At 33.0% G+C, this 16,687-nt stretch overlaps 1 protein-coding gene across 3 annotated transcripts in view; it reads left to right on the top strand.

The window, feature by feature from the left end:
• The window catches only part of SCAF11 (SR-related CTD associated factor 11), a 61,141-nt gene that overhangs the window by 19,208 nt on the left and 25,246 nt on the right, over positions 1-16,687 (top strand). For 2 of the 3 annotated variants that reach the window (XM_081061168.1, XM_081061167.1), the window contains exons 2-3: positions 5,111-5,192; positions 7,530-7,687. In XM_081061168.1, the coding sequence (XP_080917294.1) occupies positions 5,132-5,192; positions 7,530-7,687 (219 nt within the window). In that variant the 5' untranslated portion in view covers positions 5,111-5,131. Of the gene's footprint in view, positions 1-5,110; positions 5,193-7,529; positions 7,688-13,476; positions 13,646-16,687 lie in introns of those variants that run through there. The other variant, XM_081061169.1, reaches the window with a different exon arrangement.

The raw sequence follows: 16,687 nt of genomic DNA, 5'->3' as shown, positions 1-16,687 counted from the left end.
TCCTTTCATTCAACTCTGGCTCCTGATAGCATATCAGTGTTCTTGTGCATAGAGTCTGTAATGGCAGGATTGGGTTTGGGAAGGGGATAGGAAATATAATTAAACTTCCTCATGGCCATATGTCCCTCTTCTTTCTTTGTACCCAAAGGATTTGATTGTACCCTTTTGACAAAATATTACTAGATTTGATCAGTTAATCAGAAATGTTGATTTCTGTTTTTTAAGTCCTGTGTTTGCCTTTGTCTTTCACTTTTATTTAGGGCAAACAACAATTTTATTACTTGTCCCTATTTTTCTATTGTTAACAGTGGTATTAATAACAGCCATTTATTGCATAGCAATGGAGCTGGGATTTGAAACTAGGTCTGTCGGACTCTAACTTTTGTAGTCCTAACTAGGATGTTGATATCTTTAGATACTGTAGGTTTGCTTGAAGGACAGGAGGAAACAAGAAGAGGAAGTTTGAAGCGAACTGGAAAGGAAAGGAGTCCTGTTTCGTAGTAGATGAAAGGAAACAGACTTTGAAAGAGGAAAAAATTGGAGGTAAGGGAAGAAGGATAGGAATTTCAAATGGAGCCAGCCAAAGCTAAAAAGTTTAGTTTCTATTACCAGGAATCTTTGGTCCTTTCTCAGATTCCTTGAAGCACCCTGGCAACTACTAAAGTGTTAGGTATCACTCGTATAACTTGAAGCAACTTTCTTTTATAGAGGGTGGTGGTTATATCCTAGAGCTGCACTGTCTAGTACAGTAGCCAGTAGCCACATTGGACTACTTAATTAAAACTTACATAAAAATAGAGTTCTTCACTTGCATTAGCTACATTTCAAGTGGTTGGAAGAACAATTCCCTATTGGACAGCACTGTTTTGGAGAACTGAACTGTCTTATGCACTACTGTTACTTGAACACACTGTAATGGCTGGCCTGGGACTCTGATGTCCGTGTATTCCAGGGTTTGTGTGGGAAAATGAGTTTTAGGTTCCTGAAAACTTTTGTATCAATGCTTTCTTTCATTCCACATTCTAAAAGTTGATGGCTTTTATGATAAATAAAATTTTAAGATTGGGTCATTCATTCTTCCCAAACTGCTTCATGAACATATTTGTAATAGTATTTCCAATACATAACAGAGGCAATAGGAAAGCTCAACATGGAAGACAGAAGTACTTCAAGATCATTATATTAGGTATAACAGAGTTAAAAGATATTTTAGCTTGGAAAGGTAGAACCTGGGAAGAAATATTAAAGAGTGAAATTTGTTAATTAAAGTCATCTGAAAAATAAACAGTTTACTTAAAATCTAGAATGAATATCCATTCTTTGAAATTTATTTGAGGTAAACCAAAATTAAAAGAATTAGATTTGACTTATAGATAATTAGTTTATAGAACTTACTAGTAGAAAGTAGTCCAGGTAGAATATGACGTATCATAGAGTCATAAATAGTTAATCATGAAATTGGGTTATATCTAACTTCGGGAAACCCACAGGAAGGATAGTTCTGGCCACCCACAGCTTATTTCTTAAGTCTTTTATTGACCATCAATTACTGGCTAAAACCACGAGCCTGTATTGTATTCCTATGTCCCTATTACTACAAGTGCAAAGCAAAACCGGTATTAAAAACTCTGCATTCTCCATTAAAAAGTGGAGTGCAAAAAAAAAAAAGTGGAGTGCAGGCAGAGAGAATAGATAAACATGAACAAGTCACAAATTGTTGAATTGAAACTTGTGACTTTCATCTAGTGAAATGCTAAGACCCCATCATTTTAAATGAGTAAACTTGTAATACGGAAGTAGATACGGAAACAGTTAATGTGTTCTATGTTCCAGAAGAAGCACACAACTTGTATATATTTGGAACACAGAGTTTTTTTAAGCCGATTTCTAACATATAAGACCAGTCAGTCTATAACTTGATTGAAGTCTCTTAGCTTCTTGTAATAAACTATTACTTATGTACTTCATTGCATGAGTTAAAATAGAGAAGACACTATTTATTGTAAAACATAAATTATAACATTAATATTTAAATATTGTAAGTTTAATCTTAAGGGAGGAAATGTGAAAATAGCATAAACTATCCAATGGGATATAAATTACTTAGCAGCATAAAAGGATGGTATATTACATCTTCTGAAAACCTAGTTTTTTAAAATATTATTAATTTGCAAATTGACCATTGTATCACATTGAATTAACTCCAACTTAAATATTTGTTTTATTCTCAGATATTTAGGATAATGGGGGAGAGGGTATAGAATGACTTTCCCCAAATAAAGAATTGCACTGAATCATACAGGAGCACAGTCTGACTCCACAATCAACTAAACTGGGAAGTTGTCTAAAGCAGTGTTTCTTAGACTTTAACATATGTATGAATGATCTTGATAAAATGCAGATTCTTATTCGCTAGGTCTGGGGTGGTGCCTGAGGTATCCTGCATTTGTAACAAGTTCCCAGGTGATACTGATACTCATAACCTATGACTATTTGAATATTTTTAAAGTAATCTTATGTCTCAGCAATTCCATCGTTTCTAGTTGCTCAGCTCAGAATATTTTGGAATTATCCTGGACTCTTGATCTCTAATACCCTACATTCGATCTTATCAGCAAATCCTTATGGCTATATTTTGAAAACACAGCTGGAATCTGAGCACTTGTTACTACTACTCTGGTACAAGCCACTGTCGTGCGTGTCCCCTCTAGGTTACTGCAGTACTCTCCTTGCTGACTGGCTTCTGCTCTTTCCTTTGTCTCCTGTGCTTAAAATCCCCTACAGGTCCAACTCACTCAAACTAGCAAATGTATTTACCTTAGCTTACAAGATGTTGCATGATTTTATGTTCTGTTATCTTTCTGTCCTCATCTATTTTTCTCTCTTTCACTCTGTTCTGACCACATTTATCTCTATTTGTGTTTTGAACCCAACACACCAGACATACTCTGCCTTTGGACGTCATATATGCTGTTCTTTCTGCTTGCACTGCAATTCCTGTAGATACTCCTACAACTCTCCATTGCTTCTTTCAGATTTCCATTCCCCATCCACGTTATCAGACGACTTTTCCTAAATACTGTGTGAAATAACAGCTTTTCCACTTTCTCACTAGTTAGCTATACTAGTATGGTTTTTAAAATAATTGCATTGTCTTTTTTCAATAGTACTTCTCAACATCTAACATACCAGGTATTTTACTTTGTTTATCTTCTCCACTAGAAGGTAAAGGTGGGAATTTCTGTCTTATTCAGTTCTGTATTTTACGACATTGCCTAATACCGTATTTCCCCGAAAATAAGACGTAACCGGAAAATAAGCCCTAGCATGATTTTTCAGGATGACATCCCTTGTACATAAGCCCTAATGCTTCTTTTGGAGCAAAAATTAATATAAGACTCGGTCTTATTTTTGGGGAAACACAGTAGTATACCTGTAGCACTCAGTAAATCTCTGAATTTAAAAAAAAAAAAACCCACAAGAGGTCATTGGGCCTCTCTTTGAATACCTTCATTAATAATTTGTTCTATCTCCCTTCACAACAGCCCATTCCATTTGAAGATAACTGCAAACCAGAAGCTTTCTGTTCTTCCATGCTAAACATTCTTACTACTTTACCTTTTTGCATGTTAATATGGTTTCCAGGGCTGTCACCATTTTAATCATCTTCCCTGGACATTTATCATTTCTTTGTTTATCCCTAAAGAACAGCCCTAGGACTAAAACAATGTTGTACAGATAGGCTAAGTGAGAAATTTTCCTCGTTTTGACATTCTGCTTTTATTAAAATAGGCAGACTTTGATTGAGTTAACTTTTGTTTTTGTCACTGTGATCCTGACTCATTTCAAATTTTTAATCCACTAAAACCTTTAAATCATTCTTATATGTGCTACTAAGTTTCTTATCTTCTGCTTTACGGTTGAATGTTGAACCAAAGTCAGGCCTTTGCATTTCTCCTTATTTAACCTAATGGGGAATTTTCCTGGGCAATAGATAATCTTCTATATAGAAACTAGCATGTGTAAATTATTTAAGAAAACAACAGAAAAATTACTTCATATATATATATATATATATATGTGAATGATAACTGATAAAATTAGTGATTTCTTGTGCCTAGATATTCCAAAATGTATTTGAATAGTTCATTGCAATCACGTCTTGCATCAATTCAAGAAAGAATTCTAAAAGTTGATTTAAAAAACAATTTTACCTCATAAATTTGTTCTTCTTGACTAACAAATTAATTTCCTTTCTCATGTTTCTCATTTGCCTCTTGTAATCACCACTTTTCTAGTCCTCTAAGCCAGAATAATCTTTGATTCCTTCCCTGTATTTATTTAGTTACCAAATCTCAGAGATACTTCAGCTCTTTGCTTTTCTATTCTCTTCACAGCCAGTTACTCTAGCTATGCACATCTCTTTGCTTCTCATCTCTCCACTAGAATTCATTCTGTGCTTTGCTGGCAGCTCATTCTTTTAAGAGACTCATTTACATCACTTTTATCATGTCAGTCTTTTTCAGAGGAATCTGTAAGATTGAATTTAAACCTCTCAGTCAACCATGAGAGATCCCTCTATAATTTACCCCTACTTGATTTACATTGCTGTTTATTGCGTTCATTACCCTTCACGGTAATCTTTCAGATGTCTTGGCATCATGGCCATCCCTCCTCAGTACACACACATACACACCGTGTACTTGCACTCACTGTTATCCTTACTGGCCTAGCTAAATGCTGTTTTTTCCCTTCATACTACATTGCTCCTTAAATGCCGTGAACTTCTCCACATGTATAACCTATCACCTTCAGTGAAAAATCCAGTCCAAATCGATCTCTTATCTAAACTCGAATTGTATTTATGTCTGACCACACGATTTATTATTTAGTCATTCTTGCTTAATACTTACATAAGGCTTTTCCTTTCATTAAGACTGCATATTTGATGACAAGGAATATAAAAGAGTATTGGATTATCCACAAAAGTTACTGGCTTGGCTTGTACTGTGTTCTTCTACGTGTAAAATGATTTCTTACAATTCTTATTTTTTATATGTTATTGGGAGATGGCAAACATAAAAATTCTCTGTTATAATTCATCCTATAGGAAACCCCTTTTCAAGGAGAAATGAAGAAGAAAACTGTATATACCTTAAGTGTGGGAGATCAGGAATATGAAGATATGGAAGGTAACTTTTCATTTATATAAAGCTTGTATGTTGAAAGCAAAACTTAGTGTTTCCAAACCATATATTTGTATACATTGCAAAATATACAAGGAGTTTTCTGTTTTTCCTTATTTTTATTCTTAAATTCTGAAATAAGCTGCCTGAATAAGAAGTGCACACAGTTTTTCCCTCCTCCTGTGTTTTATTTTCGATTTATCAAAGTTTTTGGTTTGTTGAGCTCTTTTCTTTTTCTTAAATTTTTGCTTCCTGCTTATTTGGGAATTACATATTTTTTCTGTTTTTGTTGTCTTTTGTGTTTCAAAATAACACTGATACTTTCCTCGGCTTCTAAAGTTAATATTTTAATCTTTACTGCCAACAAAAGAACCTTAAAACACTTTAACTTTGATCATCCTACTCTAGATTTATAAATTATAGTTATCCATCATTTTGGGGTTTTTTTTCCAAACACCACAAATTAATTGATATCTGATTACACATAGTATTTGGGCAGGGGTTTCGTTCTTCCCCATTTCTTTTATTCTTCCTGAAAAACCTTAAGTCCTTTTAGTGAAAAGTCTGTTGGTTAACTCTTAAGATTTTATACTTATTTTATCTTCTTGAAACTATTCAAAGATAGATATAGATATATAATTCAGGATTGATAGTTGTTGTTTTTCCCTCCTAGCACATTGAAGATATTATGTAAGCCATTTTTTTGTTTTCTTTCTTGTTAAGAAATCTCTTTTCAGCATTATTATTCCCTTGTAGATGCCATGTCTTTTCCCTCTTTTGCTTTTAATATCCTGTTTTCATCTTTGATGTTGTATAGCTTTGCTACATAGTTTCTAGGCTTGAGTTATTTTGATTTTTCCTGTTTAGCATACCTTGTGTGTCCATTATCTGTTGGATCATTTTTGTTTGTCTGTTTAATCATTTCCCAGTCATTACTGCTTTATTGCCTCTCTTTTATTCTTTTCTTCTGAACTTCAATTAGTATGTTAGACTTTGTTCTGACCTCATTTCCCAATAACCTCTTTCACATCTCCTGGTCTGTTTCTTACAGTCTAGGTAGTTTTCTCAAATCTCTCTTCCAGTTCACCAATATTTTCTTCTTCTGGATCTAATCCTGTTTAACCATTCTATATAGTATTTGAAAATTCTGATATTTGAAGCCAGTGTGTATCTCAGTAAATTTATAATAAATAAATATATGTATATAAAATATACATATAAAAAGTAAATCCAAATAAATTCTTGTTTCTGCTCATTCTTACTCAAGGCAGCTTATTTTCATAGGTTTGGTAATGTTTGATTATGAGTTCTTATTTGATAAATTTAATCTGTGGAATCCTGGGGACCTAAATTAGGGATGCTTTCCTCCCTAATTTGTATTTATTTTTTCATGGACCCAGGCGAGGACCACGTTAGCCTCATTTGAGGGTCGTGGCTTAACATGGTAATTCAGAAACAGTTTCCCTACCTGGCTTGGTCCTAAGGGTTAGTCTCCAAATCTGAACACTAGTATGGACGCTTGCTCCCAGGATGATTCTAGCTTTTCCATTTGCTTACTGTGTACTATTCACATTTCAGCTGACCAATTCTTTATTTTTGTTTTATTGTATGTCGAATTGTGAGTTTCTTTTATTTACTTTTGAGCCAGCAATGCATACTTTTGTATATTGATTACATTGCTGGTGGGTATTTAAATTAGTACAAACCATAAGGGTTATAATTTGGTGTATGTATTCAAATTACAAATGTACATACATTTTGATCTAGGAATTCCATTTTTTGGAATTTGTCCTATAAATGTACTATTATAAATGTGAAATGACAAAGTTTTTTTATTGCAGCATTGTTATAATAGCCAAAGGTTGAAAATGAGTGAATGTTCAATAGATTAAAACAAAACAAAGCAAACATATTGTGTGTAGTGTTTCTAGCATTTGCTTGAAGGAGGTTTGAAAGAATATTAGGATTTTCTTGTGTATGCATTAAAAAAATCTTTGGAAGAAAAAAGTAGAAATTTAACAGTTGTTAAGCACTGGGTGGAAATGAATGGATGGAGTAGATAGAAATGGGAGATTTGTCACTAACCTTTTTTAACATAAATTTTTGAACCATGTGACTTATTTTAAAATTAAATTCATGAAAAATTATTTTTACTTCCCCATTAAAAAATATAAATTAGTAAATGTTGAGGATGTTGTGCTCAAGGAGTATGTTTGTTAAAATGTATCTAAAATCTAATTACTTTGTAGAGAAAGGTTCTTTATAGTATTTAGTCCATGTTAGTGCCACAACTGTAAGTCATTTGGTCTGGCGAACTTGAAAGCATGTATGGCTTCTTTATAGGTGAAGAAAACAAAGATGATACTACTACCACTGGTCTGTTGTACAGTGAAGCTGACAGATGTCCAATATGTCTTAATTGCCTATTAGAGAAGGAAGTTGGTTTCCCAGAAAGCTGTAATCATGTCTTCTGCATGACCTGTATTCTTAAATGGGCAGAGGTGAGTTTGAGAACAAGTATTAAATATTATTGTATTTTAGATCCCTACCATGATTTCATTCCACCTACTGTAAAGAGTTGATACAGCTGTTCATAAATTATTTCACAATAATATGTGTTCCCGTACTTTGGTAAATTTCCTGTATTATTCAAATCATGTCAGTGTATTTCCTTCTAATTTTCTTTTATTCAGCTTTTTGTTCTTTTATAAAAAATTTAAATACATGCCTTAAAAAAACTTAACTTATAGGAATAACAGATTAAGCATTTTTTCTGGTAGAAATGCAGTTAATTCATCTTCAGTGTACTTGACCCTCTTGTGATAAGATCTGATTACTACTAATAATAACACCTTCTGTCTGCTTTGTGTTTTATATTTTTCAGAGAACTTTTACATAGATTATTTGATTTCTTCTTTATATCAGCCTGTGGGATAACCAGAGCAAATGTAATAGTGTCCTTCCATTTTATAGATGAGGAATTTAGCATTTTGCATTCTATAACTTGGCCAAGGTCTCATAGCTTAAGAGGCAGAAATGAATTTAGAACTGCATTTTCTAATTTCTGTTCTTAATTTAGTATGAACTCATTTGAGAATTTGAGTTAGAGATATTACTAAATTTCTTCATAGATAATAAGTTATTAAGAAACAGGGCATTTTGGACTTTAATGTATTATTGGGTCTGCTTAAGTAGATCACGGTACTGGTATATTCAATATTCATTATAAGCCACATTGTTATGAGTTGTGAAATAAAAATTCATTGTCATTCATTTGTCAGTGTGTAAATATTAGTAAAGGAGGTAAATCTCAAAAATGTTTTTAACATTAGTTGCTTTCAAATTGTTTGATGTCCCTAAGCACATTGGAATTAATCGCTTATTACATAATTGGGGTTTTCAAAGTTCTGTGTTTTATATTTTCATGAATAGTTGGAAAAGAGCATACCTGGGGTTTGGGAAGAGTCAAAAAAGATTAGTACCAATTGAACTCATCATAGTATACTTGGAAACAGTTATAGTTAGATGAAAACTGGTATTTGTCAAGAAGGGACTCAGGATAGGTGAAAATGTATTTTGAGGAAAAGTATTTTGAGTTTCATTTAATTATTTAATTAATTAAGCTCTGTGTGTTTGCAGGAACATTGACTAATGAAACAAGAATGCATATTTTTCTCTGCCACCCAACTAAAGATTTCATCTGTGATGAATTTAGTGCATCTTGGCTTGCTTTGTGATTAAATATTTTTAAAATAGAGGAGATTTTGCTTCCAGTAGAAAAGCAATATTACTGGATGGGTAGAAGGCTCCAGTTCAGTGCTTCTCATAAGGCTATATTCAGTGACTACGTAATCGTGAGGTTTAGCAACATAATCTGAGTATGTGTTTTTCTCTACGAAAATCAGAATTTATAAAATAGACATGATTCTCCATCCTTCCTTAACGCTCGACATACATCATTCACACAACCATAAACTTTGTTGTATACTATGCACATATTCAACTACTAGATAGTGCTAAGCTTATCGATGTTTTTAATTCTTGTTGAATATTTTTAAGTTGAAAATACTTGAGAATATACATACTGCTTCAGTCAACACCTTTCTTGCACGTAATATTTTCCTTCTTTTGTGTTACTTCTTTAGATATAAACATTTTGCTGAAGCCAAATTGCCTTTAAAAGAAGTACTTATCTATTGTATTACTGTAAATTGTGATGGAGGTGGGGTGGGAGTATTGTGGTAATGTTTAAACAAAAGTAATCTTGAATCTCGAGAATAAAGAATATTCTAAATTATGTCATTGTCCCTAGTGGGGAAAGCAGCCATCAGTTAAATAAACCATTAAGTGAGCAGTAACAAGAGCACAATCTACTAATAAATTGTTCATTATAAATAATAAATGAACATTGGTTAACAAAGTCACTTAGGCTTTGAACTAAAATTTCAGTTTGAATCTTTTATTGGTATAAAAATTAGATGTGTTTTGAAGTACATATGTGCTTTGACAAATAGAATCAGATTTCACATTCACTAGTGTTTTGTTTTTTTTCATGGCTATTAGTTATTAAGCTCTTTTATCTCATGTTCCTCAAATCCCGCCTATTTTTAAATAGAGGCACGCAATTATTTCGGATATTCAGAGTCTCTTAACCAGCCAAGCCCTATGTTAAGGCTTTCTTATATATTCTTTCATTTAAATACTGTATCAGTGTTTATTTGATATTTAAGGCAAGGATTCTGAACTATAATTTGTTTCTAAATACCTCAAGGGATAGCCTGAAATTAAAATACTTTTTAAAAGCTGATACAGAGTTTATTATTTTACTAATGTTCACTTCGAGTAGTAAGGTAGAAATCAAAGTGAGACTTAGAGTGGTTGGAAATCTACATAGTAAAAAACAATACAAAATATATTTAGGATCATCTTCCAAGTCGTATGTGTCTTTCAAAAATTGAGCTTAGCTATCTGAAATTTGTATTTAAGGTTCACTGAAATATCATTCAGAATGGATATCAAGAACCAAAAAGAAGGACTCATTTACTTTCACCTTAATATTTTAGGCATTGAAGAAATTCTACTCTGTAAGAAACAAAGGTATATAGAAATCTATATTTATTTTGGACACATTTCTGAAATTTTTTATGCTCTTTACGTATCTATATCCAAAGTCAAAATTAGTTGCAATCTCTTCAAGCTCTAAAATTTTGGTTCCTTGGTTATTTAAAACGAAAGTCATATAAGGACTTTAAATTGATTAAGTAACTGAACTTAGTGTCTAGGTATTTCAAAGAATCTTCACTTTTCCTAGGGCAAAAAGATTCAAGATAATGGAAGCTGTGGTGGTCTTCATAGCCTGTAGCCTAATTGCCTGCCCTTGAGGACATTAGAACAAATTGAAGTCAAGCATGTTCACTGTCACCATATTTGGTGTCAGGGAACTCATAATAGCTAAGCTTGTTGGTTTATAAAATACTAATGATGATGTAGAAATAGAATATTGAATTAAAGACACATTGACATTTAAGGAAAGTTAAAATTTTTGTTAAAGCATCAATATTGGAGCTGAGAGTCCGAAACTAAACAAAAGAAGGCTTTTGAACTGATGAAATATGTATAGAGCCAACACACTAAAGTTTGTCAGCTATTCAGAAAGTTATTTATTTTACCTATACTGGGAGCAAAAACAGCCTAAACACATTGAGAGTCTTTAACTTGCGAACAATTTAACTTTGATCGTCTGATTTTGCATGTTTTAAAGTACAGTCCTGCGCTGCGTAATGTTTCGGTCAACTACAGACCGAGTATGCAATGGAGATCCCATCAGATTATAATGGAGCCGAAAATTCCTATTGCTTTGAAGTCACAGCCATCATAATGTCATAGAACAACGCATTACTCACATGTTTGTGGTGATGCTGGTGTAAACAAACCTGCATTGCCAGGCAAAGAGAAGTTTATCACTTACAATTATGCACGTAGTACTTGATGATAAGATAAGCAACTATTGTTTATGATTTACTACACTATACTTTTTTTGTGTGTGTGTGTGTGTGTGTGTGTGTTGAGAGCCCACTGGCCCATGTGGGAATCGAACCGGCAGCCTTCGGAGTTAGGAGCACGGAGCTCTAACCGCCTGTGCCACCGGGCCGGCCCTACACTATACTTTTTATAATTATTTTAGAGTGTACTCTTTCTACCTAGTACGTTTGCTGTAAAACAGTATGCTGTGTTACACCGGCAGCAGCCACATACATCTTGTGTGTAGCTGGTCTCTTGAGTGCATCATTTTCTCTTGTGCTTGCTTTAATCTTGTTTTGTACAGAAAAAGCTTATAGCCTAGGAACAATAGGCTGTGCCATAGAGCGTAGGTGTGTAGTAGTCTGTACCATCTAGGTTTTAGTACACTTATGACGTTTGCACGAGGACGCAATCTCCTAATGACGCAATTGCCTAATGACGCATTTCTCAGAACATGTCCCATAAGTTAAGCAGCATGTGACTGTAGATAATTAGGCAAAGGCTAGAGAACTTTGCCACATGGCTGTAGTAGTGACAGCTGATAGTAATTATGATTCTCGATAGACAAGAAGCTACCCCCTTCCCACACACACACACTAAGAAAATAGGATTTATGAATTGGCACATTGCCAAGAAGTGGTGACAGTTTTGGCCTTTAAAAGGTTAAAGTTTGAGAATTTGGAAACATTCCATGTTTGAAGTGTTCAAGAGTTTTTATTTACAGGGACATGCAATATATATATAATTAGGAGGTTCTTGATATCCATCAAAGTTCTTTTATCTTTTAAATAATATATTTTTCTTTTAAGTAATTTTTGAAATGTGATTAACCTTCCTCCTATAAGCAAATTATCCTCCCTCAACTTATTTATCTCAGTCTTGCATTTCATATCAACTGCTGACAGCTTCAGTTTGAGAAAGTAAGGTTGATGAAATCAAAATTGGACAGTTGGCAGAGGTATGTTTTCTCTCATGAGACTAGAAATGAAGAGCCATACTATGGTGACATACAGTTCTTGAAGAAGTCAAACAACAATGTTCAATGCAGACAGGTGAGGGGTATGAATCAATAATACGTACCAAAAACACAAAATATGACTAATTGACTTATATCTTAACTACTGATGTATTTTATATACAGATGTTCCTTTATGCAATGAGTATAAATATACACATCATACTGGTGATTAGACTATTTTTCAGTAATGTAATTCAGCAAAGTTTTACTGTCTGGATTTTCAATCAGTTTTTTCTAAAATTTAAATTTTCCTTTATTCCTGAACTAAACCAAACCTCTCTGTTACGTAGTTCTCTGGGAATAATAATTTAAACATACTTGTGGAACACTACTCTTAGTCTTTATCTTTATAAAGCACTGTCAAATATATTATTTCATTTATTTATTACAACCTGTGCAATAGGTGATTCAGAGCTGGCTATCCTCATTCTTAAAGTGGGTTAAAGAGGTTGCTAGTTCTGACTCCTCCAGAACTTGAATTTGTGACTTAATTTTTCCAAGTCCTCCATTGTTTTCACCTTGTGGATTAATCCTTTGGTAAAACTTTCGATAGAACGAAGAATATTTTATGTAATAGATTTTCATTTAATAGTCTATTTTTACCAGTTGGGTAAATAATGTGTATTTCCGTATGACCTAGTTTTAAATGTCAGAATCTGTAAACTGATTTATACAGGCAGTTTACAGAATTTTATGTTTTTATATTAGAAAAAGAAAGTCTTAACTATTAAATGTCAAAAGAAATTAAGATTAAAACTAATTCTACCAAACTGTTGTAATATATCTTTGAGAAAAATGAAAGGATTCCCTTGAGTAGATAGATAAAATGCTCTGTTGGTGTTAATTTTATCTCTGACAGCCATTTGTCCTTTAGGAATACATTACTGAAAGCTGTTATAAAGAATCACAGTTTCACTAATATGGATTGACAAGGACTGTCTTGAAAGAACTGGTTAAATGTCGTAGGGAACATGTAGGCTGACTACAGGTGAGCACTTTAGAGGTCCAGGCTAGGTATCTTGGAACCATCAATGTGAAAGGATAGGTCCTGGTAAATAGTTTTAAAATAAGTATCAACCTCTAATGGTGTGCATTCCTAAATCAAAATCTTTATTTTGAACTGCAGTGTTATATAATGTGCTCTATTTGTTTGTAGGAGAGATAGACAGATGTTCTAGAGATTCCCATGAACAGACAAACCTACCTGTAAGCATAGGTACTGAGATTTAACACTTGCTTCTCTTTCTCTAGGAGGGGCTATCTGTAGGCAGCCTTTGTGATTGAGGATAGAGCAGCAACAGGAAGCAAGAAATATTAGAAATCAAGAATCCTGAATTCCCAAATAAGGAAGGTTTCCTGTTCTTACATTTAAATATGGGTTTGTCTGAGCTGGGAATATACAACGCTTCAGAATACTAGGGTATGTTTTACTGAAATCATTAGGAAGATTTTTTTTTCTCTATCAAAATTGCCTCCTTAACTGATACAACCTTAGTACAGAGAAAGCATTCATAGTAAAATGTGTGCTCTGTTATTAAATACATACACACTACGTTGTAAAGCCGTGATCACATTCTGTTATATTTTGTGGCTGTATCATAAAGTTGAATGGTGATATTGGACTACTTTGATTATGAAACTAGTTAAATTAGATACTTTAAAAAGTACTGAAATGAAAGCCATATTGATTTAAATAGCTGAATAATGAAGGGTATTTTTGTTGTATCTAAGGAATCAAAATGGTGAATAATCAAAAGATATTCATTTTCATTGTATATAAGGAAAACAGAAAATTTGGGATAATTTTCTCCAAAGCTAAAATCACATTTTTAAGCAGAATAGGTGTATTAGTTAAAAATTGTCTGTCAGTTTCAAATGTGAATTTTTAAAACTTTACAACTTAAAAACTAAAGTAATTTATTGACACAGACTCTGAAAACTAAGATTAAAATGTCTTTTGAGATTTTTCCGAATGAGTATCTGCTGAATATAAGGGTGAAATACCCTGGGGGTTGCCTTAAATTAGGCCAGTACAAGCTATTTTTTAGTTTCTATTTGTAAAACTTTTCCATTAAAGCTTTTGATCATCACATTATGTGCAAATTTATGTTTTAGTGTCTATTAATGATGACATCTTTGAACTTTGGCATGTGTTAAAGTAGCTTTATACTTTTCTTACAGTATACATTAACACAAAATTAAAGATCTTAATTTTTCAAAATCTGTTTTAATTTATTGAAGTATGCTATGAAAACTTTCTCGAGTTTAAATAGAAATAGATGATAACTGAATTTTTCTGTTTCCCCTTTGAAATGCTTTGTTAATCTGTTATAAGGTCAGAAGTAGATATCATTATTTCTCAGTAGCTGTAGCAAAGATGTTTTTTCTACTCTAGGTAGCTTGTTTTCTGCGCTATGCTTTTGTTTACTTGGAGAGGACAACTTGGTTTTAAGAAATTTTTCTGATGGCTGAGCCTGAGACAAAGAAAATTTACTAACCTATTTTCTAATGTTAACTAGATTATTTTGGGGAAATGTAAGTACATAATATATAGCAGTGGTTTTCCAGCAACTACTCTTTCTTTCTGTTTTCTTTGTTTTTGTAATAGCAGTGGAACCCTTTCTTCCAGTGAAACCTTACAAAAATCCATGGCAGTTATGCTTAAGGAAAAAAAGAACAAAAACAAAATCTTACTCAGAACCCCATTATTTGATACCGATCAAAATGGAATGACTCAGGTTAAAACTGTCAGTTTGAACATTGTAAAGCAGGGGTGTCCAAACTTTTTTCAACGTCTTTCACCAAGGCCCATATGTGGTAAAATACCCAAACAGCTGGGGCACTCACTCGAGGTGAAGTATGTATTGCCTCACCTGGTTTATTTAAGTAAACTAAATATATTTTGGGAATTTACTGCGGGCCAATACCAATGGATCATGGGCTGCATGCAGTTGGCCCGCAGGCCGCAGTTTGGATGCCCCTGTTGTAAAGGAAAGAGTGCCATTTAGCTGATGTCAACCGAGGAAATTTAATAAAGAAGAAAATGGGATTGTGTAATATCAGAGTTTTTGAAAGATTCAATACATCCAATATAGAATAAATTTCTTGAATGTAGACTGGCTTTCTTTGGATCTTAGTGTTACATATTAAATAGATATAATAAAGTGATATACTTTAATTTCCATGTCATGAAGTTTGCAAATTCCAACAAAGTCATTGAAAACTTACATGTCTGTCTGTCTGTCTGTCTCTCTCTCTCTTTGTTAATATACTAGGCTTTTTTATTGTTAGTATAGTGAAGCTAGATGATGTTTAGAAGACTTTATACAAATAGTTAGTATATGCCACACACTGTTCTAAGATTATTAATTCCATTAATACACATAAATACCTTGGAAATAAGTTCTGTTATTCCCATTTTCACTAATAAGACGCTGAGACAGAGAGAGGCTATGTAACTCACTCAAGGTTACGCACGAGGACAAGATACGAAAGTAGAATTTAAATCCAGAGCCTCTACACATCTTTCTTAATAGTTTTTGAAAAGTCATTGAAGGAAACATTTCAAACACAGTTACTATTGTTTTATTTTTTTAGGAATGTTTGTCAAAATTTACCTTAAAATAAAAATGTTTTGAAACTTCGGTAAAAATACTTGAAAGCACTTGAAAGTTTTTACTTTTATAAATTCTTTTGCATTGATAAATGTATTAACATAACCTCTAGACTTAAGAAATTACATACAATAAATTCTAATGTGGTAAACAACAATCACATAGTTAGGATGTTGAGTTCTTGAACTAGAATTGCTGTTTGCAATGCATTATTAAAAAGATGTGCACAGCTTTGTCACTACTTGTAGTAAAGCTTCTTAGGGTCAAGTTTTTTGTAGGGAAAGTAATAGCATCCTAAATCCATAGTACTTGGAAGTAAGCTGAGCTGGCTTATACCAGTCTGAACCGATTTAATACATAGTAAGGTCACATTTCCTAATTCAGATGTGGTTAAAGCATTTTATCAAGGCCTACTTACTAAACTTTAGCAGAGTAATAAAAGTAACTCAATTTATATTTTGGCTGCTCCCAAAGTGACTCTTGAGGTTCGTGAAAATGCATTGCATGATCAAGGGGCACACACAGTCTGATCTACCTATACTTGTATAAGCATATCTTGATAGCTGCTGAAGTCCATCAAGGCAAAAATCAACATTTTTTTAAACTAGGGAATATAAAATGATTTATCAAAATTCCTTTACTATTTTGTGGTCTTTTAGACTATTACTATTAAATTGTTAAAAGCCTGTTTTAATTTTCGAATTATTTTTAAATTATTATTGACCCGTAGGTATCACCTTTTAGTATTTTCTTCATAAGCTACAGAATATTCCCTCCTACCCTAGTAGACAACATATTCCATCTTAAATTGTTTAAATAATATAAACCCATTCCTATATAAATATTTC

The sequence above is a fragment of the Rhinolophus hipposideros genome (genome assembly GCF_964194185.1).
Source record: "Rhinolophus hipposideros genome assembly, chromosome: 9".
In the NCBI taxonomy this organism is placed as follows: domain Eukaryota; kingdom Metazoa; phylum Chordata; class Mammalia; order Chiroptera; family Rhinolophidae; genus Rhinolophus; species Rhinolophus hipposideros.
The sequence above is the reverse complement of the archived record's forward strand: the minus strand, read 5'-3'. Positions and strand labels throughout refer to the sequence as shown.